General features: G+C 45.8%; 2 protein-coding genes across 3 annotated transcripts in view; one reads left to right on the top strand and one right to left on the bottom strand.

Moving 5' to 3' along the window:
- Positions 1–6,515: 6,515 nt before the first annotated feature.
- On the top strand, positions 6,516–19,774 carry SVOPL (SVOP like). The gene is made up of 12 exons (XM_068663546.1): positions 6,516–6,587; positions 6,827–6,951; positions 8,379–8,442; positions 10,070–10,195; positions 10,483–10,611; positions 11,655–11,728; positions 13,498–13,703; positions 13,833–13,944; positions 14,635–14,716; positions 16,188–16,277; positions 16,655–16,768; positions 19,598–19,774. The coding sequence occupies exons 1-12, from the start codon at positions 6,516–6,518 to the stop codon at positions 19,607–19,609; spliced, it is 1,206 nt and encodes a 401-aa protein (XP_068519647.1). The 3' UTR covers positions 19,610–19,774.
- Positions 19,775–20,953: 1,179 nt separating this feature from the next.
- The window catches only part of TRIM24 (tripartite motif containing 24), a 56,222-nt gene continuing 53,328 nt past the window's right edge, over positions 20,954–23,847 (bottom strand). For both annotated transcript variants that reach the window (XM_068663534.1, XM_068663524.1), the window contains exon 19: positions 20,954–22,827. In XM_068663534.1, coding sequence (XP_068519635.1) covers positions 22,618–22,827 — 210 coding nt within the window. In that variant the 3' untranslated portion in view covers positions 20,954–22,617. The remainder of the gene's footprint in view (positions 22,828–23,847) is intronic.

The raw sequence follows: 23,847 nt of genomic DNA, 5'->3' as shown, positions 1-23,847 counted from the left end.
CTTGCTTTCAGGGAGCAATCAGATGAAATATTGCTGAGACAGGCTTGAGGAGAGTCCTGGCTTGCATCTGGGTTGTTTTTAAGACTCAATAATAAATAAATAAATAAATAAACTAACTAATAAAACAGAAATGTTCCAGACTGCCTTGTTTTTAAGTTTTTCCTGCAGAACGTGAGGGGTATTTTGGAGCATTGCAGTGACTGCCCATTCCCCAGCACAGCTGCTAAGCTGAATGAGACCAGGTTTTCTAGCTGGTGCTGTGAATGTGGCCACCAGATGTGGTCAGATCCAGAAGAGATTGCTGTTAGAGAGTAGTGGACCTTGGTACAACACCCTGTTGTCTTCGTCTGGGCTTTACCCACTGCTGGAGGAGGTGGGGCTTCCAGTTACCTTACTGGGAATTTTTAACCTAGGGAGAAATAGTTGCCTTTGGATCCAGAGCTCATCCATTGCTAGGAAGGTGTTTGTTTCTGAGGGCTGGTAATATATCATGTATACCACTTTGTAGAAGATTAATATATATATTAAAAAATAAAAATAAAAATCATCAGCCAGAATGACCATGAAGGATGGGAAAGTGATAACAAAGCCAGTCGGAATGGTTTCAGTCACTCACACTCATTCTTTTATGGAATTTTTGTTCCTCCTCACGAGAGCTAGAGCTGTGTGTGGCCAGGCACTCCTGCCAGGATGACTGGGGATACAGAGGATGAGGATAGTCAGGTACTGAGGTCTTGTCCAGTCTCTTGGGTCCTCTGTTTTGGTGATGATGTTTTTTAAACAGATCTTTTATAATCTTCAGGAGCCAACAGTTTCTTGAAGCCTCTGGCTCTTGCAGCAAACAGCACTTCCCTCAGTGTTTACTTCTGTGATGGCTCTCTGTCATGTCCTTGGCTAGCAGCAGAGGAATTTCTTCTCACCCTCTCGCTCTTGTTTCTCCTGGAGCTTTCATTTATGCAGACATTTCCATTCACACTTCTCTGTGACCAGTCTTTGCATTTCCATTGCAAACAACTAAATTATCATGAGGTGGCTAAAAGGAGTAATGGACAGCATGCCTTCATTCCATCCCAAACAGCTGAGCCTGAAAACACATCTCTGCAGCTGAATATTTCACTGATATTTTTGGTCATTTTTTCCCCTTCTGCTTTGGGAACCCATGATGCCAAAACTTCAGCTCCCTTCTGTGATTGCACGCACAGTGTCTGAGTTTTTGCAATGAAAACATAACGGTATGGATCTGGAAGCCTGGATCCTGCATCCAGTTTAGCAGTTGCCAATAGTGGCTGTGGCTGAATATCAGATATTATTAAAAGGAAGATGTAAAATAGGGCTGTGAAATAGCTTATGTTGGCTGACAGCAAATGCATTCCTGATGCTTGAAAGTGTGAAACTTGGCGTGAGAGCTACATGCTTTGATAAAACAATCACAGCATTGCTGCTAGCTTGGTGTACATATTTCAAAAGAGAAGGATTTAGGGAACTCTTATGGAAAAGAGACAAAAAAATCTCCCCAGCATCTCTGGGGAGAAACTGGGAGAAACTGGGAGAAACTAAAGCTAAAGCCCACACAGTCAAGGTCAACCAACAAGGTCAGCGTGTACTCTCCTTGTCAAGAGCACTTACAGTACACATAGCTCAGATTTACTGGCCAGCACAACCTGCAGCACTCAGATTTGCTCTGGGGCAAGGTCAGGATCACCGCAAGCCACGAATACTCACTGGAGCTGTGTTCTTGGTTGGGAAATTAAGAGAAACTAAGCAGATAGACGGGCCCTGTTTTTGTGGTGATGGCATCTGAGCTGGCTTTGGTTGGCCTGGGGGAGCTGGTGGCTGTGGCACCTGGGCGCTGCTCACAGCCATGGTGGGCAGCTGTAGGTGCAAGGGGACCAGCACAGCTCAGCATTGAGGCGCCCCGCTGTGCCACCCACTTCTGGGGGTGGAGGTGGGTGGGGAGGGACCTGCCTGTGCCCAGGGAGGAGGAAACCTGATTCCCGGGAGCTGGAGCCTGAACCCCACAGCACCGCCAGCACGGCAAAAAGAAAACAGCAGAAGGGAAAGAAAGAGCCGTAAGGGAGGAAAAGTCTGCTCCTCTGTGCCCGAGACATTTCAGAGGTAAGGAAACTTCACTCAACAAATAAATAAATAAATAAAATTAATTGAGCCTTGGCTTCGGAGTGGGGATTTCTGATCATTTGTGTGTCATGTCATCCTGCCGCCGGGTCCCAGCAGTAGTTTCAGTGCACTCTTGGTTGCTGCCTTCTGATGGAGGATCGCTGTTTTCCCTGCCAGCAACAGCTTTGGCAGTGCTGTTCTTTTGGCTCGTGTAATTGTCATTTAGTATTTTCAGTGTGATTTACAAATAGCGGGAAGCTCTTCCTTGTGGCTCCCCAAAGAGGTGTGATAGACATGAGCTGCTCCATCAGAGCAAACAGGGCTGCAAGTGCTTGGGATGAGCAAACCCTATGCTCAGTAGGAACCCTCATGAGATTTACTGAAGTGTGGCACCTAAATCTCTGTCTCTGGAGATAATTATTCTGGAGATAAATGCTGGTGCAGAGCATAAGATGCTGAGGACTTACCTGAACAGTGGCTTCTTACCTGCTTATGGGGGAGTGAATTTTGCTCCAGCTGCCCCAGTGCCCTGGCCACAGGGGGGGCTGCAGATGCCTGGACAGATTTCTGGTGTCACCTGAGGTGCTAGAGCAGATATCCCACCTGGCAATGCAGGGTTTCCCATGTCACAAGTTTCAAGTTTTACAGGTGCCCATGTTTCATTACGGTAAAGCTCTTCATGACTCAGCCACAAGGCAAAGCATTACCTTTTTTCCTGGGCTCTTCCAAACACCCAGTTTGGTTGCTGTTGAGTTAGTTCCACCTGGAAATGGTCTGTAGATGGTGGGCAATGCGATCAGCTGGTGGCACCGTGTGCTGCTGGCAGCTACAGCTGCCTCCAAGGATGCTGCTCGGAGACAGTAGTAAGCAATATCCTATGCATCCTCTGGGATGCTGGACAGTAATGGTCTGTAACAGCAAGGTCAGTGTACGTGGCCCAGCCAACTAATCTGCTATTAGCCCTGAATGACCTCTGCCTAACCACACCTCAGTGCAATGTTTGCAACGTGCCCAGCCTGGGAGTGCGAGTGCTGTACCTCTGTGCTTTCCGAGCTCGTGCTGCCCTCTACCTCAGCTGAGATTTTGTGTCTTTTCTTAGATGCTTCTTTCAGTCATCAGGTCAATCCCTGGCCCTGCTGCAGCCCCCAGACCACTGCTGGGTGGCGCTGAATGCTTCCTCGGCCAAGTCCGGCACCTCTGGATGGGGATCATCAGAGGAGAGCTGGTTGTTACCCTGTGCATGGGTTGAGCCCCTCCGACAGTGTCTGAGCATGCACTCAGCAGGAAAGCCTGTGGGTTAAAGCTTGCGGTGTGCTTAATCCCTGCCACGGGATTAAGATGATATTTTCTTACCAGGAAAAGCAGCCGTGATCAGTTCTAGGGATCTAGCATTAGAAACCAGAACCGCTGGGGGGGGAGAAGCCAGCTGTCCCCCGTTGCAATCCAGAACTCGTGGCTGTTTCTTGATCACATAAAAGGATGGGGATTAATACAGGGGAGTGAGGCAGAGGACCACATGTCCAGAGAGAAGCACTGTGCTGGCAGGGGTGGGCAGGGTGAGGAGGAGCTAGGGGCTTGCTGCTTGCCAGACATCCCATCCTAGGAAGCCAGGGCTAGGGGAGCAGGCTGGGCAGCCCCACTCCTCTGCGTGGCTGTTCCTACCCTCTGGCTCTGCTTCATGCTCTCATAAACCTCAGCAATTACAGGGTGCAGCACCTCAGGTCCTCAAAGGATGACATTTCTACCTTTGGCTGGGCAACATAGTGCCAGTAATTGTCAGTTCTTGGATCTTGGAGATGATGCAGCATCCTTTGGCTGTCTTTGCACATCCAGGCCACGACACAGTCTTGCATCTTCCCTGAGTCTCTGGACTTTCTATGAAAACAACCAGAGCAATGTGATGACTGGTCTGTCAGCTCAACTAAACTGTCTTGTGATGTTTCTATGTATTTTTTTTAAAAACAAAACAAACAATCAAACAGACAAAAATTCACTGTGGGAAGTGTCATTTCCTACTAGTTGCCTAAAACAAATGTGTTTGAATGTATCCAAATGCTTCCATTGCAGTGCAGGAAGCTGCTTTGCTGGCTGATAGCAAAGGTTGCTTTGTGATCACCTGAAGGTTTCACAGTTAAATCCCATCCTTCTCTGGCAGTGACTGTGGACCCCAGCAGGAGCTGAGATGGCCGCTGCACCGAAAGAGGCAGTAAACACTATTGCCTTGGAGGAAATCCACACGGAGGGCCAAGAACCCCCCAAAGGTAGGTTTGTGTTTGCAGTACTAGAAATTTTGGTCCTTGTGTAGTGGGGTAGAGGCAGGGTTCTGGCACTCCAGTTACCTACAATCTCTGCACATGCAGCCACGGGGACCAGCTTCATACTGCTCCTCTCCCAACACAGCTGCCAGGCTTGCCTTCCACCAGCAGCAGTGGAAGAGCTGCCTGCCTTGGTTTCTATTATTATATTTTTTTCTTCTGAAATTCTGTTCCATTTCAGGGTTTGACCTGACCAAGCTGGAAGATAAATGTCCTGACAGGAAAATGTGTACAGCTCTGACTTTACCTAAATAAGAGCTTAAATGTATACATGCACTGAAAGCTTCCTGCAAGCTCTGTTTATAAAGACATCCCAGCTCATGTCTTGAGCTGCTTGCTTTGTTCTTGAAATGGGGGAAGAAAATGAGGAAAAAAGCTTTAGGAGACAATATCAAGCCCAGAGCCCCAGCTGTGCCTGTTGCAGCAACCGTGACTATTGTAGGGCTGGGGGGGCAGGACAGTCCCCAGCCCTGGCTCACAACACCCATGCCAGGGCAAGTTAGGTGTTTCCAGCCTCTCTACTGGTACAGTCCACATTAAACGTTCATATTTCATAAAGACCTGAGGAGGTACAACTTGACGACTGATTCTGTTTTGTTTTGTCTCTTTCTTCCCCATTGGTGTTACAGGGCAGAAGACATTTACAGTGGAAGAAGCTGTGGAAACCATTGGGTTTGGGAGGTTCCACATTGCACTTTTCCTAATCATGGGAAGCACCGGGGTAGGTGTCTGCAGCCAACTGCACGCTACCAAAAAAAACACTCTCCAACTTTTCTTTCTCACTGTGCAAAAACAACTGAAGGCACCATGCACACATATTGTAGCCCCTTTTTTTTTTCACACATACTTTCTCAAGAAGGGTTTCTGTTTTTATCACCTTTGTCCAAAATCAACATTGGCTAAAACCGATATTGAGCCTATTTCAAGGCAAAGCAGAACAGGTTGCCCTGGGTCATCCTGGCCTTGCCCCTGCCCTGGGTCACCGTCTCACCTCCTGAGGGTTAGGTTCAGCCTCCTGACTGCATTTTTCATGCCATCCCCAGGGCACCCAAACCCTGTACAGTCTGACACAGGATGGCTGCCCTCCTCTCACCCTTGGCTACCTGGAAAACCTCCTAATTAACTAACTGACAGGGTCCTAGGTTAACAGCACATCTGGTTTGGGAACCAGGGCCAGGCTGGGGTGAAGGTGTGATAAAGACATATCCGTGAGGACTGCCACAGCTGAGATGGGAAGGCCTGTAGCTATGAGTGAATAATGGCTTATTTCTTAACTAAAGCCAGCTGCTTGAAGCAAACAGACAACAGAACAATTTATTTTATTATTTTATTTTATTTTATTTTATTTTAATATTTTATTTTATTTTATTTTATTTTATTTTATTTTATTTTATTTTATTTTATTTTATCTTATCTTATTTTATTTTATTTTTATTTTATTATTTTAGGGACCTTTGTGGAGGCACCACAGTTTCACAGGGCCTGTTTCAGCATGGTGGGACTGCCCTGGCTGCAGGCTAGGTGGGGCTGAGGACCTTCACCCCACGGGCTCCTCACACCTTCTCTTCTTGCTAACCATGCACACTTGTTCCCAAAGGTGGCTGAAGCCATGGAGATCATGCTAATAGCTGTTGTGTCCCCCCTCATCCGATGTGAGTGGCAGCTTCATGACTGGCAGGTGGCTCTAGTGACGACGGTGAGTGACTTGTGCTCCCCCATGCAAGTCATCCTCCACAAGGGCAGTGTCTGCAGCACCACCATGCTTCGTAACATACATTTCCCAATTGACCAAATAAATTCCAAGTCCTCCCCTCGGGGACAGGCCACAACTTTAAAATTTCAGGAGGCAATCTGTCATGAGCACACATCCATGCCCAGAAGCGTAAAGCCAAAATGAGCCCCCAGTTCCTGACTCTTCAGAAATCCTTGCCACCCTTTGCTTGAGGACTGACCCTATGCATAGCTCCAGCACTGCGGTTCATCCTCCTGCCTAGAAAGCATTTAGCTCACCTCCATTTTAGAGAGCAGCGCTGCCTGGTGCTGCTGGGAGCAATCACCCCACAGCTGTCTTCCAATTCCCCATAGATGGTGTTTTTTGGCTACATGGTCTTCAGCATAGCGCTCGGGCTCCTGGCCGACAGGTATGGACGCTGGAAGGTGAGTGGGCACCGGGGCTGTGCGTGCCCTTCCCCAGCCCTGTGACAAGCCACGAGGGGCCGGCCACCACCTGTCCCCTTGTCCCTTTGCTGTGCAGTGTCCCTGAGGAACTGCTCCCGTGAGAGTCCAGGGGTTTGTTGCATGGGGCTCGAAACCCTTCGGATCCACCCGAGCCCTTCCCAAGGCCTCTGGAAGGCTGGGAGTGCTTGGTTCTGTGACCCTGATCTTGCCCCTTGCAGATTCTGCTGCTCTCCTTCCTCTGGGGAGCCTACTTCTCCCTGCTGACCTCGTTTGCCCCATCCTACATCTGGTTCGTCTTCCTGAGGACCATGGTGGGAGGCGGCGTGTCAGGCCACGCGCAGGGGTAAGGCCGTGCTTGGCGCCTTGTGAGGAGCACCCTGACACCAGGTTCTGTTCGTGAATAAGCGAGAGCACGGCTCTGCTTTCCTTCCTCCGAGGAGGCACCCAGGGGCCCGCAGGGGCTGTATTCCTGGGTTTTAAGCAAGAAAGGCCCCACAGCTCATTTTGGCTGACCTTGGCGCAGCGCCCGGTGTCTCGTGCGCTGAGCCTGATAAGCTGAGGCTGCGCGGTGACCGGGAGGAGACGGCCAGGAAGGGGCCTCCGAGGGGGCTGGAAATGCAGAGGAGAGCAAATTCCCACATTGCCTTAAAGCAAAACGCCGTTCTGTAATGCCATTGAATCCCTGTCCGTCTACCTAAGCTGCAGTTCCCAAGGGCTCCTCAGCCCTGGGACAGAGAGGGCAGCTGGTTTGCATTAAACCAGTGACAGGGGGATTATTAAACACACGCATTACAAAAACAATTAGACAGGTAACTGATGAGCAAAGGCTGCTTCCTTGTAAAAAAGTCACAATAATTCTGCTTAGAGTAGCAAATTCTTCCTGAACTGGTGTAAAACCTTCCCACTTAAATGAAACTTTTTGCCCTTTTGGTGCAGAAGCAGGGAGGGTTTTTTTGTTTTTGTTTTTTTTTTTTGAGAGGGGAGGAGAAATTCACAGTATTAACAGCCACTTCACTAAGAGCCTGGCAAAATAAGTGATTTCTTTTGACTCTGACAGGGAGACAAATGCAACATTTCAGTTTTTTCCATGGTTCCTCAAAGTCTGGGTTGAAACTCAGGGCAGTCAAGAAAGATCCTGTTCCACTCGAGGGGCTGCGGGAGGTAGAGCATTGCCCTTCCTGCAGCAACCCCCTCTCAGCCTTTCCCTCACCTCCCTTTGAGTCTCCATGAATGCTGGTTGGAATACATGATTTATTCCAAACCCACTGCCAGGCAGGACAGCCCAAAGCAGGCTGCACTGACCCAAGAGCCCTTTGCTGAAGCGAAGGATGGGAGGCTGGTGCTGCCAGCAGAAAGAGATGCCCCATGCCTGGGTCGTGCCTCCACCAGCCTCCTGGGGCTGCCTCCCTCAGAGGATGGAGGGCAGGACCAGGCAGGTAAGGTGCTTTCAGTCCCTTCTGCTGCTGGTGTTGCACATTTTATGAAACACCTCAACAGCTGAGATGACAGAAAGAGCCAACATGGACTCTTCCCCTTCTCTTTTTGGCCAAGGAGGGAATTTATGCCAGGCACCTCCCTGCATGTAACCTGGAGCCTTCCTGACCGAGGGCATGTTGAGCAGGGTGCCCCCGGGAGCTCAGCGGTGGAAGAGGGGTGGTCTCTCTGTCTGTGGGCAGCCACTTTCAGTACTGGCTGGACTGAACTGCTGTTTGACTAGTGCAGACATTCTCACTGTCTCTGTCTTTCTGCCTTATTTCCCCTTTTCACTAGGCTTATCATAAAAACAGAATTTTTACCTACCAAGTACCGAGGATACATGCTGCCCTTATCCCAGGTAAGAGCCAGTACGTTACTTTTTCTTCTCATCCAGAGTCCCAGGAGATTTGTCCTGCTACTGTTTGAAAACCAGGTCTCCGACAGGCCAGCCTGTTTGTGTTAGTCTTGGGCCAAACGAGTGCCTTCTGCCTCCTGTGCTCAGAGCATTATTAAGGACGCACACCCACAGCTGCATGCAGAAGGGGAGCAATTCCTTTTCAGATAACTGGATGCTCCTAACATTGTGGGGAGACTGAATGACAGCTGACATCCAGCCTTTCGGGTACCTTGCTGATAGGTATTTACAGCATTGCCTGCTGTAAGGGGGTCAGTGCTGGTGGGCCATCACTTGAGAGCCTGGGGCCGCACTGCCAGCACAGGGCTGCAGCAGGAGTGTGCGTGTTTTCTCCACTGAGAAGCAGGATGAAGTAGTCAGCATGGTGCTAGATGGGGCAAAGGATACTCACTGCTTCACCTGTGCTTATCCCACCTTTCTTTGGGGTGCACCAGGAGGCCCTGGGCTCTCTCTGATGTTCACAGTGAGCAAAAAGCTCATGCAGATGTAAGTCAAAAGTGAGATGGTCTGAGGAGGGGTCTCCATGGTCAAGGGCAGCTCAACATTTCCAATTGGTGTGTGCTGGGGGTCTCACATTGGGTAAATACAAACCGTTGAGTCTGAACGATGGTAATAATCCGTGATTAACGAGGCAGCTCCCAGATGAGGTCCTGGGCTGGGCCTCTCCCTGCAGGGCCAGCATAGTTAGTCCCAAGCTAGGCCTGAGACGTGCTGGAAGGGATGTGGCTGCCTGTGGGACCAAAACCACAGTGAGCACGACTGGGGTTATTCCTTGCTCAGCCTCCTGCAATGACCGCTTCATGCATGTGCAAATGATTTGTGAAGGCCTCGCTGAACCCATCAATTCATCAGGCTGTTGGAACAGAAGGGTTGGTACACGGTCTTGGTGGCAGGGGTAGTTTGCTTTTCATTATGTTTGATCCCAGGGCTTCATTACCCAAGTGTCATCGGAAACGCAGAGGTTTATAAAGAGGAATAATCTTGCATTTCTCCCCAGAAACGTGTTATTTCTGCCCACAGCTTACTCATGAACTTGCTGTGGGTTTTGCAAGTTTGTTTGTGATTTGTACTGCTGGAACTCCTTTGTGTGGTCCCCCTGAAAGGGACATTTCTCCTGACGGCAACAAGTGAACTGCGGGGAGGAAAGTACTTGCAGGTTTGGGGCCAGATTATCCACTGGTATAACTTGGCACTGGAGACCCACCAACTTTCAGCAGTGGAAATCTCGCCCCTTTTTGCCTTTGGTGCTTGTAAATCTGCTGCTACCCTGCGGAGATTCAGACAAGAGAAAAATTCACAGTCCTGATTGTTAGCAGAGAAGGGACTGGAAGAACAAACGAGGCTTTAAGTACAATAGCAGCTACAGCACATATTATCTGTTTTCATCCAGAGCTAATTTCTTTCCCTCTTTCCTTCAACCCAAACTCAGCTTCTCTGACAGCCTCAGGATAGCTCAGTTTGAACTGCAGCTCTCCCCAGGACAGATCCCCACCTCTCCAGGGAATGAGACCAGAAGGGATGAAAATAAGCAAATCGTTGCCATGTTAACCCCTCCTTTTCCCTTGGAAAGGTGTTCTGGTTGGCAGGATCCTTGTTAATCATTGGCCTGGCATCAGTGGTGAACCCAACTATCGGCTGGCGGTGGTTGATCAGAATCGCCTCCATCCCCGGCATCATTCTCATCCTGGTGTTCAAGGTAGGAAGAACCTCTCTGCCCATTCATCACCGCACCACCACCGACCTGGCATGTCCCCAGGCACCAAGAGACGTCACCCTCACCGTGTCAGCCAACCACGTCTTCTCCAGGTCACTCACTATTCAGAAATACCAGCCCCAGACATGACATCTTATTTCTGTCTTATTTCTGTAAAGTGACATGGAAAACCCCTTCTTATAGTGCTCGTGGGCAGGATGGGCGGCTGTGGGCAGCACAGGCTGGTAGGAGATGGGCAGGAGGGCTTTCTACAACTGCTCTGCTTTCAGTTCATCCCTGAGTCAGCGCGGTACAACGTGTCCACGGGGAACACGGCGGCTGCCCTGGCCACGCTGAGGAGGATAGCCAAGATAAACCGGGCGACGATGCCTGAGGGGGTGCTGCAGGAGCCCCCCAAGGTAAGGCCAGCCTGCAGTGCTGCCTGGGGACATGGGGGTTGCTGAGGGCACACCACGATTTTTTTGTGTTTACTGATTTTGCACTGCTTGTCCTATTTCTCTTAGCTATCCTCCTTATTTTGGGACAGTGGGACCTTCCCCTTATCTGCTTAACATACTCCATGCCACTGTTATGCCTGCACATTCACTTGAATATGCAAGCTTAGTGGAATTTTCCACCACAAAAGCACGATTTATTTCTCACACTACCACCACTGGATCCTCCCAGAGTGTCCCCAGCACCATGAGACCCAGGACCCATTCCTTGGCGTCCCCCTAGGTGCCATGATCATGGGACGAAAGTGCCACCTGCAGGTCCCAGAGCCTTTCCCAACCCCTGGCCTTGCCTGTGGGCCAGCTCCGAGCATCCCATGCAAGTGGAGCCAGAGGGGCAGAGCAGGGGAGGACATTTCGGAGCTGCCACCATTTCCACCTCTTTAACGAGGCTGACAGCTCCAGAGCTGATCGCTTCTCATGTCCAGGGCCTCAAAGTTATTATCCGACTCTTTTAAGTCCCTTCCCTGGACCTCTTTGCAGCTTATTCAATCCCACAGGCACCAAGCATTGTCCTCAGCAATTCATGCAAAATGTATTGTATTGGAATTAATTAGGATTAAAGCTTTGCTGTAGTTTAATTGAATTTATGTAATGGAACCACATTGGCCATGCACAGGGTTTTTGTTAGTTGTTCACCCTCCTGGGCTTCAATAGTAATAATAGTAATAACAACAATAACAATAATAATAAAGGCAACCCCAAAACTATCCCTGTTTTCTCAGGCATGTGGGGGCCAAGGTGGGGGATTGCAGGGTGATCTCTTCTCCCCCCCCCTCCATCCTTTGCAGACATCCTCTGGAAGAGGGGCTTCCTCTCCAGAGGGCTGCTGGGGCACCGTGCTCTTGGGGCAAAGGTACTGGCACCTGGACACCTGCTGCTACTGCAGAGCTCTTGCCCTTGTGTAAAAGATGGCTTTTAAGCAAATCTTTCTACTATTTAATTTGAAGGAAAGAAGAGGAAGGTTCAAGGACCTCATCCATCCCAAATACCTAAGAACCACTCTGCAGATATGGATCATATGGTAATTTTTTTTCTTTCTTTTTTTTTTTTTTTTTTTTTTCTTCTTCTCTTGCTTATCAGCTGTGCAGGACAGGGTGACTCAGTCAATGAGAAGCAGGAGAACTCATATCAGCCCACAATGAACACCACATGTGCCCTCAGTTTGGTTTCACTTCATGTTGCCAGCTTGTTCATCCAGAGAGGAGGACAAATGCACTGCTTCGCAGGCCAGCCCACGTATCAGTGAGACAGGGCTCAAACAGAAACTCATTAACTGGTACGACTGCCACTGGCTGGGGAAAATTAAGATTGAAGACAGACGAGTTTCATTTGCCATGTTCCCAGTAGCTGTATGCATGGGTAATATATGTTTCATCGGCTGGGCTGTCTGGAATGGAAATGTATAAATAATGGGTCCGTGGGAACTCATTGACCCAAAATCTTGCTAAGTCAGGCTTTGAATATTTTATGTTTTCCCCTCAACTTGCATGAGTATTATGAAATATCTTTTTGTTTTTAATCCTGCTTTCTCTCCTACTCCCCCAGGAGCTACTGGCGTGTTCTCAGGTTTGCGTCCCCATCCCTTCATGCCCTCAGCATCCCCCATGTCCCCAGGCAACTCATTTCATAGCCTGCATTCTGGAGCTTGTTTCTGAAACTGCCGGGGGGGATAAAAAAAATAATGAAAAATTACTTCTCAGCCTGCTTATGATTAGGCATATGCTGAATTACTTGATAATGACACAGCGAGGCTGCCACCATCAGTGCCCCATTCTTGACAGCGAGCCAGGGTGCGGTGTGAGTCTCTCCAGCAGGATAATGAAAACTCCTTTTAAAAATCACTGTGAAGGAAGGACGAGGAATAAAACACTTGGACAGCTACTGCGTTTGAGCTGCAAACACTGGGGTCTGATTTAGAGACACCCTTCAGGCAGGGGAGGTTTAGAAGTGTCTCCCCATACAGACTGGAATAAGACAAGGGACTACAGTGGCACACGCTCCCTGCCATGACCACGACATCGCTGCCTCCCAGCCTGGAAGGACCAGCAATTGGGGTGGACACTGGGACAACTTGTTCCCAGCTGGATCACCGCGGCTCCTGCCCAGAGGCAGCAATACTTTGCAAAGCTGTAGGCTACAACCAGCATTTATGGAGGAGCTGAGAGATGTCGGAGCATTTCCTTCATTTAAAAGTGGAGCAGGAAGGTGGCAGTGTGGGCTGCGAACATCTGGGCAGAGCAGTAGTGTTAATGTCAGAAAGTGCCTCAGGATTTTATCAATTACAAATCAGCAAGCTCTTGGCATTAATCTCTTAACAAGGGCCTGTAGACCTCATGGCTTCTTCACATCCTTTCCCTGGGGTAACACAGCAATGATGGGAAGGGGAAAAGACCATGCACACATGCAGCATTGCACCCTGCTATCTCAGAGTGGCTGTGGGGCAGTGGAAATGCAGGGGTGAGCTTCACCCTCAGCAGGGTGCTTGGCAGTCCAGGTGTCCTGCAGCACAGCAAAACCCAGCACTAATGGGCAAGCGATCAGAGAGATATGAGCTAGGGTGGAGGAAGAGAGGTGTGTGGATGTGTGGCAGTGCTCTGCCATGCTCTGGGTGCCTGCTGAGCTGGTGGGTGCCCATGTCACCACTGGGCTCATGCTCATGGAGGTGCCCATCCTGCAGCACCACGGTGCTGGTGTGTGCAGGGAGAGTCCCAGGATGCCCGAAACCTGCTGCATTTCAGTGCCAGAGCGTTTCCTCACCTTCCCCGTCAATGTCCCCGTTCATCCCCACAGGCTTGGCATAGCTTTCGCTTATTACGGAGTCATCTTGGCCAGCGCCGAGCTGCTGGAGCGGGACCTGAGCTGCGGCTCCACGGCACCGCTGGGGGAGGAGGACCCCGGCCCTGCCTCAGAGGAGAGCCGCAGCCCCTGCCACTGCCGCCCGTTTGGCCCTTCTGCATATCAGACCATGATCATCAGCACTGCCGGGGAGATCGCACGTAACCTCCTCCCCTCTCCCTGCCCTTCCAGGCCCCCTGTACCACCAGCTCGTGCTCACTGTGCCGTGCTGCTCACTGAGCACCCAGTGGGGTCAGCAAGCATTTTATGCTTCTCCTTTCTGTCTCTAGTAAATCCTGTGAACATCCTTGGCATCAACTTCCTCGGAAGACGCCTGAGCCTGTGTATCACCATGGGATGTACGGCGCTCTTCTTTCTTCTCCTTAATATCTGCACCTCCAGGTAGTCGCCTTCAGCATGCGGGTGTTGTTGGGGGTGGGTGCAACTTCCCCTACGTGTACAACATTCTGCTTTCATGCAGTCTACTTTCATGCAGTCATCATTTCTATTTAAATTATGTGAACAACATCCACGAGAAAGGATACTCACTCTTATTTTTTTTTATTATTATTATTATTTTTATTTTTTAGCTGTGGCAGTTAAGTCTCTTCTAACTTGTAGAGCCAGGCACTTCAAAAAGAGCTCAGAGCTCCAAGGGAAAGGTTTTGTGAGTGCTGTAATTAACAGGCTGGTTCCCTCTCAAGCTAGCAGAGCCTAACAGCTCCTAAAAGTCAGGGGGCTGCAAGTTAAACTCTGCTTTAAGCTAGACTGGGAGGCTGCAAACAGCCATTAAGGTAAACGAGCCCCTGTGAGGAGTCATTAACTTGGGTACCAACCTCTTTGCTGCTATTACTGTTATCATTTTCAGTTTTCTCTGCCTAATCTCTAGCCTGAGACAGCCAGCATGTTTGCTTGCAGCTTCTTTATAGACGTAGCAAAAGTCCTGCCAATGGACTGAAAAACAATTACACTTGTCAGCAATCAACTTTTCCTTATTTTAAAAGCCCTATCACAGAGAATACATTAGGTTGCGTCTCTGTTGATCACTGTTCAGTGACACTAACTCTTTGCTCCACGCTGCTTCCCCTTTAGCGCAGGCATGACTGGGTTTCTCTTCATGCTTCGTGCCTTGGTTTCAGCAAACTTCAACACCATCTACATTTATACAGCAGAGGTGGGTCCTTCTGAAAGTACATCAAGCTGCTGGGGCATGAAAGCCCATTTGCCAGGAATGCTGATATATTTCTTGACGAGTTCGAGTTACCTTTCTTGAACTAAGTACGTCTTGCTTCCTGACTACACTTATATGAGATAAGAGAAGGAATCAGAAAACTGGTTGGAGGTGAGAAGAGCAGGTGGGACAGGAATGCCCCACTGAGCCACCTGTTGGTCAGCTACTACTAAATATGATTTTTGAGGGTGTTGTGTATGGACATCCAGAAGTCTCCATCTTCCCCCTTCCTAGCCCTCTGAAGTTAGACAATACGCTACCACTGAAAGGAACCTTTGCCAGCACTTAAGGGACTGATGTAGTTAGTATATTGAGTTTTTATTTATATATATACATATATATATATATATTATCACCTAGTGGAATTTTTGTGTTCTGTCTACAAATAATTTTGATCCTTTAGAGAGCTTCTCCTTCATACAACTTTGGAGCAGTGAGTGCTGTGGGTTACCTACAAATTGTTTTCATTTAAAAACACCATTGTGTGAAATTTAATGTATTGACTTTCAGATTGAGTAAAGTGATAAAAAGCTAATAGTTGTAGCTGCCTGGGTTGGCCTGATAGTGTGCCGTACTTCTTTTAATAGCACACTATATTTACACGTGCACCAGACTTGAATAAATACCAGCCTTTAATAGTCCAGAATCAGATGGTGTTGATGTGAAGACCATTGCTGGAATAGCCATATGATAAACCATCAATACACACAAAGTAATTGAGGATCAAAACCAAACTTCCCGTCCACATGCCTTGACTCTTCCTGACTTACCTTACATCCTCTGGCTTGGATTGATAAAATATAAAAACAAAGGCTTAAATGACAATACTTGCTAAAATCTGTTGACATTAATGGGATGTAACTAAAGTTAAGCAAAGCACGTACTTAAGTGCTTTATTGTCACAGGTGTTATGAAAATATGAGATATGAAAAAGCAAATACATAAAGCATGTTTCTCTAAGCCTGGAGGTTTCTTAACAGCATTTCATTTTCTTTCTCCTCCTTCTAAACAAAGGCGTTGATGCAAGTAAATAGGCTGTCTTGAAGGCTGCAGACAATATCCGTTTTTGGGGTTTTCAGATTCAGGGCCTGGCAATATAGATTGATTTTTTCCTTTAGCACCTAGCTTATGGTCTGTGACTTTGACCTGAGCAGCTCAGTGTAACTAGAAGAAAGGTGTGTGTCTCACCCTAAACCTCTACTTTGGGCAAGAAATGTCAGATTTCTAATGGCACAAATAAGACACAAAGGAACCTTTAATTCTTTTTATATTTTAAGAATATGGCTTTCCATATCTTATGAATCTGGCTGCAATGGGTATCTCTGAAGGAAAAAAAAAAAAAGAAAAAGAAAAAGGGGGACACATATCACAGAACATTGTCATGTTAATCCTATTTCTTTCTGGCCTGGTTTAGGTTTATCCCACTACAATGCGAGCCTTGGGGATGGGAACAAGTGGGTCATTGTGCCGTGTTGGAGCTATGGTGGCACCGTTTATCTCACAAGTAAGAGCATAGCTGATAATGTTGGTAAACCTTGAGGCAAACATTGTTATCAAATGCACTGACATATGCTCCTGAAGTTCACAAAAAAAGCTGATGCACTCAATCTAGGTTGTGGTGTTTTTTTTCCAACTCATTAGTTCTTTATCTGACATTTATGCAGAGTATTTTGGTGGTCTTTGCCAGATGTAGATCTGGATTAATCTCTTCACAGAGCTTAAATTGTGAGAATTTGTTGCTTTCTGAAAACTCTTAGATTCACAAGACAGATTGTTTTTCTGGCTGTTGAGTATCTCAGGTGTTTGTAACCCATCGTCCACTCTTTAATTCCTAATTAAATGCTGTGTCCCAAAATCAAACTATTGTTTTTTTATCTGCAGGTTCTTATGAGTGCCTCTTTCCTTGGGGCCCTGTGTCTTTTCTCATCCGTGTGTGTTGTGTGTGCAATCTCTGCGTTCACGCTGCCCATTGAGACCAAGGGCAGGGCACTGCAGGTTTGTATTGCCACTCCAGGAGCTCCTGCATAGCTAAAGGCTATTTAGAAACTAGTAGGTTTTCATTTGGCCAGAAAGCACCCCAAACTCTTCTGAGGGTTCATAAGGCAAAATAAGGACTGACAGATAAACAGAGGAAGGTGCTGTCATAGCAACTTAAAGCACTGTTACCCCAGTTGCCTCAGCTCATTTCTCATGTAAGAACAAACAAGAATGCCAGTCCTAACCCCAGCTCCCTCATGGCAGCATGCTAACCTAAATTAGCGTAAGCACTTCTTTGTCCCAACTTGAAATTGCTGTGCATATTCTGCTCTGCCTCTGTTGTATGCAGAGGTAATAGCAGATACAAGTAACACCTGAAACTACTAAATCCACTTCTACATCAAATTCAAGTCAAATGCCCCAGCTGCATCAGCCCTTTAACCTAAACCCCTGTGACGAGTGTTTCCTATAAAGCTTCAGAGGCAGTCAGACAAAACACTAAGCACAAAGATTAAGAAGGAATGTCAGTTTGAACTCTGATAGCCTCCCATGCCCAAGTAGCACTGATTTAATTACTAGAGGTGGTGAGCAATTCTGTGGTTACAGGCAATTCAGCTGTACCAGCATGGAAATTTTCATACCATGCAAGAGGCAGGTCTGCATCACTCTGCATATCCCTCTGCAGTCTTACCCTATAAGCCAGAAGACCATAGGCTAGGTAATCCACGTTCTTTAGCAACCTAGGGTACGACAGATGTTTGGCCAAACTGCTTTATGTGGGATTCAGGACCAGACTTAATATATATATACATATACAAACACATACATGCATTATATGCATACAGACATGCACACTGAATTGCATTGGGTCACATCTAAGGTTTCCCATGGGTATGTGGGACAGTTAACCTTAGAGATTTTGGGAAAGAAACATATTAATCGTTGCTTGCCTCTTAAAATGCATGTCTTTTAGAAATATGGACTCATGTTTTTATGCCATTTTAAAATATCTACATGATATTTTGTAAATGACTAGAAAAAATATAAAAGCTTAAGAAGCTTTAAGTGAAATTTAATAGGAAGAAATTTGAGTAGACAAAGCAACTCATTTTTCCCATGTGGGTGAAATTCAACCCCATGCACAGATGCCAGGGACCCACAATCCCTCAACTGGTTGGCTTTACAAAAATTATTAAGCAAACACTTCTTTAAAACTGCTTTAAATGCAAAAGGAAACCTCTGATTCAGATACAGATAGATTAATGTTGGCTAGTAGTGGCTGAGATAAATAGGAATGTAATGATTCCTTAATGGGAGGGGCTCTTCCCCTGCAAATGTAATGGCATTATTACTTCCTACAAATAAGAGTAATAAGCTCCAGTTGCTGGCCTTCACATGCACAAGTCAAAAGGACATAAAAATAAAAATCTCTAGATCTAGTTGTGTACTACAAGACATCATCATTAGATCGTATATTCAGTTTGGTTATTCTTTAGAGGTCATTTCAGAGATTATATTTGTATACGTAGTGTCATTCAGGCATTGCTGAATCACGACTGTTGAATGTACTAAGGGCAGTCATCTAACCCATTATAAAGTTTAAATGCACAATGTAAAAGCTCTTGAACAAGGCAATATTTAATCCTAAAGCTCCAAACAATAGATGTGTATCTCAACACTAAACAACTGAATGAAACACATGTAGGAAATGTTTTGTGGAATCTGAACAATGACATTTAAAAATCATACTGTCCGTTGTCTGGATGGAGACCAGTGAGGAGGTGTCCACTGAGGGCCCATACTGGGACTGGAACTGTTCAGTGTCTTCATTGGTGACATGGGCAGTAGGATTCAGCGCACCCTCAAGTGAGGCAAGTTTGACACCAAGCTGAGTGGTGCAGTTGATGCTCTAGAGGGAAGGGATGCCATCCAGAGGGACCTGAGTGGTGGGCCAGTGTGAAGCTCATGAAGTTCCACAAGGCCAAGGGCACGGCCCTGCACATGGCTCGGGGCAGTCCCAAACATCAGTACTGACTGGGGGATGAATGGATTGAGAGCAGCCCTATGGAAAGGGACTTGGGGGGGTCTGGGGGATGAAAAACCTGATGTGAACAGACAAAGCATGCTTGCAGCCCAGAAAGCCAACCATATCCTGGGCTGCATTGAAAGAAGTATGGGCAGCAGGTCTAGGGAGGTGATTCTGCCCATCTTCTCTGTTCTCATGAGACTCCACATGGGGTACTGTGATAGGTTCTGGGGACCCCAACATACATGTCAGAAGGACATGAAAGGAGGGCCACAAAAACAAGCAGAGGGCTGGAACACCTTTCCTATCAAGGGACTGAGAGAGTTATTTAGCCCAGAGAAGGGTTCGGGGTGATGTTACTACCAGCAGGTGTAATGATAAAACAAGTGGTAATGGTTTTAATCTGGAAGAGGGTAGATTAGATATAAAGAACAGTTGTTCAGTTGCTCACTATGAGGGTGGCGAGGTACTGGAACAGGTTGCCCAGAGAAATTGTGGATGCCTCAACCCTGGAGGTGTTCAAGGCCAGGCTGGATGGGGCTTCAGGCAAAAGGTGTGTCCCTACCCATTAGAAGGGGTTGGAACTAGTTTAATATTTAAATTCCTTTCCACTCCAAACTATTCCACGATTCTATTCTGTATCTGTCTCAGGTTATTAGGACAGCATCAGTCTGCTTTCAAAATAGCCATGAGGATTGCCTATCAGAGGCAAGACCATTAGAACACATAACCAAGTGGTTGTTCTTTTCTTCTGTACCCATTTTTGTTTGTTTTCACGTGCATTCTATTAATTTTTTGTTTTTATTTTCCCCCTTTTTTAGCAAGTAAAATGAAAGCAAGTATTTGATGGTGGAGTGGATAGGAAAAAAAAAATAAACCTTTGGAACCTGTCATTTCCTGTGAGCTGCATTTGATGGTTGCTTCTCCATACCCTTTCCATTATAAAAAAGAAGAAAAAGGTAACTGGAACAGTGTAAAAGCTATGATTTGCATAGACAAAGGGCAACTTTCTCACATACATTCCCTTTCCTGTGATTCAATAAAAAGATGCTTTCTACTGATCCTGTGAAGCAAGATGAAGACTGTTTACCACTAGTGCTAATAGTAGTGCCTGTGTCATGTTGCAAAAAAATGGAAAACCACCACTGTCATCATTGCTTCAGGGAACTGAGGCAATGAAGAAAAAAAAATACATGAAGTAGACAGGGGCTTCACAATAGCAGCCTGAAAGAATGCATTACTTACCTTTAAAAAACAAAATAGCACTCCTCAAATACTTGTGCGTATGTCATCTGAATTGAAGTGGCTAATTTTAACATCTCAAACGTCATTACATGGGCAATTTCTGAAGGTTCTTAGGGTAGCATTCGAGATCAGAAGACAAAAGTTGAGTCTGACTTTTCCAGTGGGTTATTTAAACACACATATGTTCAAACAGTTTACTGAAAGAACTTTCTTGTCTTCATGCCCACTCACCCACATGCCTGATGGTAGCACACAGATGAGGTTCTTAGGAGGGAGGAGGCAAGCACAGCTTACCACAAGAAGTTCCTTGAAGACCTACCTAAGGGCTTTCTGTACCAAAGCATCTGTGTCCTGACAGCAGCTGTGGCAGGCTGGCACAGAGCTAGCCTGACCCATCTCACTTAAGATGGCATGCCAGCAAAGCACACAAATCACACGCTCATCTGGACATTCAGATCTAACAGTGATGGTCTGAATGGCCAGCTGCCACAGCTCCCCAGTTAATGCAAGAGTAAGCCAGTGGGCTGGATGCCCAGGAGCCTGGCTGACTTCTCAGCAACTATCACCTGCATTGCTTATGCAGCCTCTTCCTCCAAGCTAGTAAGGAACCAAGAACAATTTCAGCTACTATGTTAAGAGCATGCCTGTTTTTGTTGTTTGTTTTTAAATATTTTTCTTATGAAAACACACGTGAAGCTTGATGAAAATGGGAAATAGACTGATGTAAGGTCATTCCTTAGCTTCTTTTCCACCTTCAGCTCAGGAGGATTTTTTTATTATTATTTTTTTTTGGTTCTCTCTGTTTTGAACTATACTGCTGCAAAGTCTGAATGAAAACCAGACTATAAAAGTCTTATACCTCACTCACACTTCTTAACAAAACAGAGCATGAGGTTGTGGGTTGGTTGGGTTTTTGTGTTTTGTTGTGTGTGTTTTGTTTTTTTTTGTTTTTTTTTTGGAATAAACTATTTTTAATTTGTTCAAGTGTTGGTTGCATGATTTCAAAATTTTCTGTTTTGAAGTGAAAAATCAGAAGCAGAGAGAGAAGCAAGTGGATTGGAAGAGCACATCAACACTCATCTCCCCAGTATTTTCCACTGAAGAACAAGCTGTGTATGAAGGTGTATAGGTGTCTAATTTCAGTGCTAACTGTGCTAAGCCTAATAAACATGTGCTCGCAACTTAAGGTCCAGAGAAACACTTGTCAGCTTCCTCTGGAAGCACACTTTCTGAGTGCATATGTACACGGCAGGGAAACACAAGCAGCACTTGTGTCTATGCTTGCCAGTGATCTATCCACAGCACCATTATCTGTGCTACATAGCAAGTAAAAAGCAGGCTTGTGTACACACACATCTTTGTTATATCATCTGAAACATACTGGCACCATCGGAGCTCAATTAATCCAAGAGACTGCTTGTTCTCCCTAAAACTCAGTTTTCATTTAAGATGACACAAATGAAGAATATAAATCAATAGCTGGAGCAGCCACAGACAAGTACTTCACTAAATCTGAAATTGCTGAGGGCAGAAACGACTGTCTATGTGACGGTCAGCACCTCTGGAAAGTAGACAGAACAACAACAACAAAAGTTTGTCCTCATCTGATAATTTTAACAAGAACATATGAAGGGTCAAAGAACAGGACTTTTTTTTTTTTTTAAAAAAAAAAAATCTTCCTCTTCAAACTTGTGTACTTCCAAGAGAATAACAATGCTGGTTGTATGCTCACAAACAATATCTAGGAATTTGGAAAAACAGCAAGACCTTGTGGATGAAAGAATATTTCCCTCCCTCCCCCAAACATACCCAAAGATTGACTGGTAGTTGCAAGCAAACATTTTTTCCTCCAGACTTAGCCTTTGACTCCATTAAACAGAAACACATCAAACTTATGAGACACTTGTTAAACAACATAGTACAGAAATACCATTATTTCTTGCTGGTGCTGAGAAAAGTGGTACAAAAGCACTGTATCCTTTGTTTCCTCTATTAAAAACTCTCAAATTCCTTTTTTCCTTCCTTTTTTTTTTTTTTTTTTTTTTTTGAAGTTTTTTAATACACTCTCCCTTACATTTTAAAATGACCGATAATGTCTTTGGGAGTAACTACATTTTCATTGTACCAGTCAGTATTGTAGGACAACAATATTACACCACCTCTTCTCATGGCTTGTGTTAAATACAGTACAAAAATCAAGTTATGGCCAGCCACATGCCTTTGGTAAAATTAAATGTCCAGTGAGATCACATTTTCTTCAAACTCAGAAAGCCATTCAGCTGAATCCATGTAATGTTTTAAAACTTAGTTCTATACAAACTTATTTTCTTCCTCAAAGAGAAGTTAAACAGCTGTCACTCCATACAAATCACAAATTCTGTTCCGGTTCCATAAGTATGATGAAAGTTTGGAACTTCAGAGAAGCTTTCCACATGCCTTGGATCTCCATTAGATTTGTATTTCAGACAAGGTGTAGGAAGTCTAGTAAATATCCACAAACCTACAGGTCAAAGCAGTCATGACTTTTCCCCTTTTTACAATTGACTGATAAATATTCTTAGTTTTTAAAAAAATGTTCCACAGTCACACATGCGTCTCATTTAAGCAACTGACGGTCTTCTCCTTTGAGGCGTTTTTTCCGGGGCTGTACAAAGTCATCATCTGAGTCATCACTAAGTTCTGTGTTCTCTCTTTCACTCTGGCAGTTCGGCTGTACAGGGAACTTTCTCTCAGGATACAGGCTCGTTAGAAGTTCTTCAAAGTATGCTTCAAGTTTCATGCCAGCATCAGCCACTTCTGAATCAGGCTGTTGGGTGAATTAACAACATCAATACATCATGAAATAGCTTTATACCTAAAGGACTTAATGTGATTTAAGTGCTTTCATAAGTTACAAAAATCAAACAGCAGTAAGAACAGCACCAAGAATAGCATCTTGGGAACACATGGTACCCAACAGCACAAGCCTGCAAAACAGAGGGAGAGGGCAGACCTTTTGGTCCACACCCCCACTGACCTTTTTCTCTGATGGATTATCACAGAAGCTAACTGCAAAAGCCATGGGTTGTGAAGTTACATAAAAAGAGTCTACCACCTGTTATATCCTGCCTGTTACAAAAAAGGTTGGGTTATGCTCTGAAATATACAGGTATGTCTCAAGGGTATTAAAGTGTTTTGGAATAACCACATGAAATGCTTTAGTTTGTCTAGCTTACAGACCTATCTTTAAATTATGGTGAATATATTACTAGAATGGATAATGACTGAGTTTCAGAAGACTAGGTCTGAAGTCATTCATAGCTACCATGGCTGACCAGTTTCCTGAAGTAGAAGTCACCATGGCAGGTGATTCCCAGCTACTGAAGATGTCTGGATGAGAACCCAAGTGAAGCCACTTAAGAAACCTTATTCCCACTGTTAATTCTGTCCCTTTTTGTGGTGCACTCAGTACTTGCAACCCTTTTTCAACATGTATTACTCCCTTACATGCATTGAAGGACTACAGCAGTCTATCAACATTTAACTAGAAGTCATAAGGGTGAGTATAGACCTTCCAGAAGGAAAACTCCACTGAATTTAAGATTTGAAACATTCAAGATTAAACCAAGTTTTTAGTCAAATCCTCACCATTAACCTCTATAATGAGCAATGATTCTACTCTTTATGTGTTGTCCTGCCGTTCAGTTAGCGTGTTTGTTTTAAGCCTCCTTCCTTCTACAAAAAGATCTTTACTGTGTACTCATCTAACACCAACAGTTTCAAATGCAATGTTTTCACTAGGGTCTTATCATCAACCTATGTTTAAATAAGTTCTACCCCCACTGGA

Source organism: Anas acuta, chromosome 1 (assembly GCF_963932015.1).
Source record: "Anas acuta chromosome 1, bAnaAcu1.1, whole genome shotgun sequence".
Classification (NCBI taxonomy): Eukaryota; Metazoa; Chordata; class Aves; order Anseriformes; family Anatidae; genus Anas; species Anas acuta.
The sequence above is the reverse complement of the archived record's forward strand: the minus strand, read 5'-3'. Positions and strand labels throughout refer to the sequence as shown.

Coding starts and splice junctions, on each gene's coding strand:
- SVOPL (XM_068663546.1), top strand. CDS start 6,516: ATGGTGTTTTTTGGCTACATGGTCTTCAGCATAGCGCTCGGGCTCCTG. Junction 6,952..8,378: donor GTGTCAGGCCACGCGCAGGG/GTAAGGCCGTGC, acceptor CCTTTTCACTAG/GCTTATCATAAAAACAGAAT. Junction 13,945..14,634: donor CTTAATATCTGCACCTCCAG/GTAGTCGCCTTC, acceptor CTTCCCCTTTAG/CGCAGGCATGACTGGGTTTC.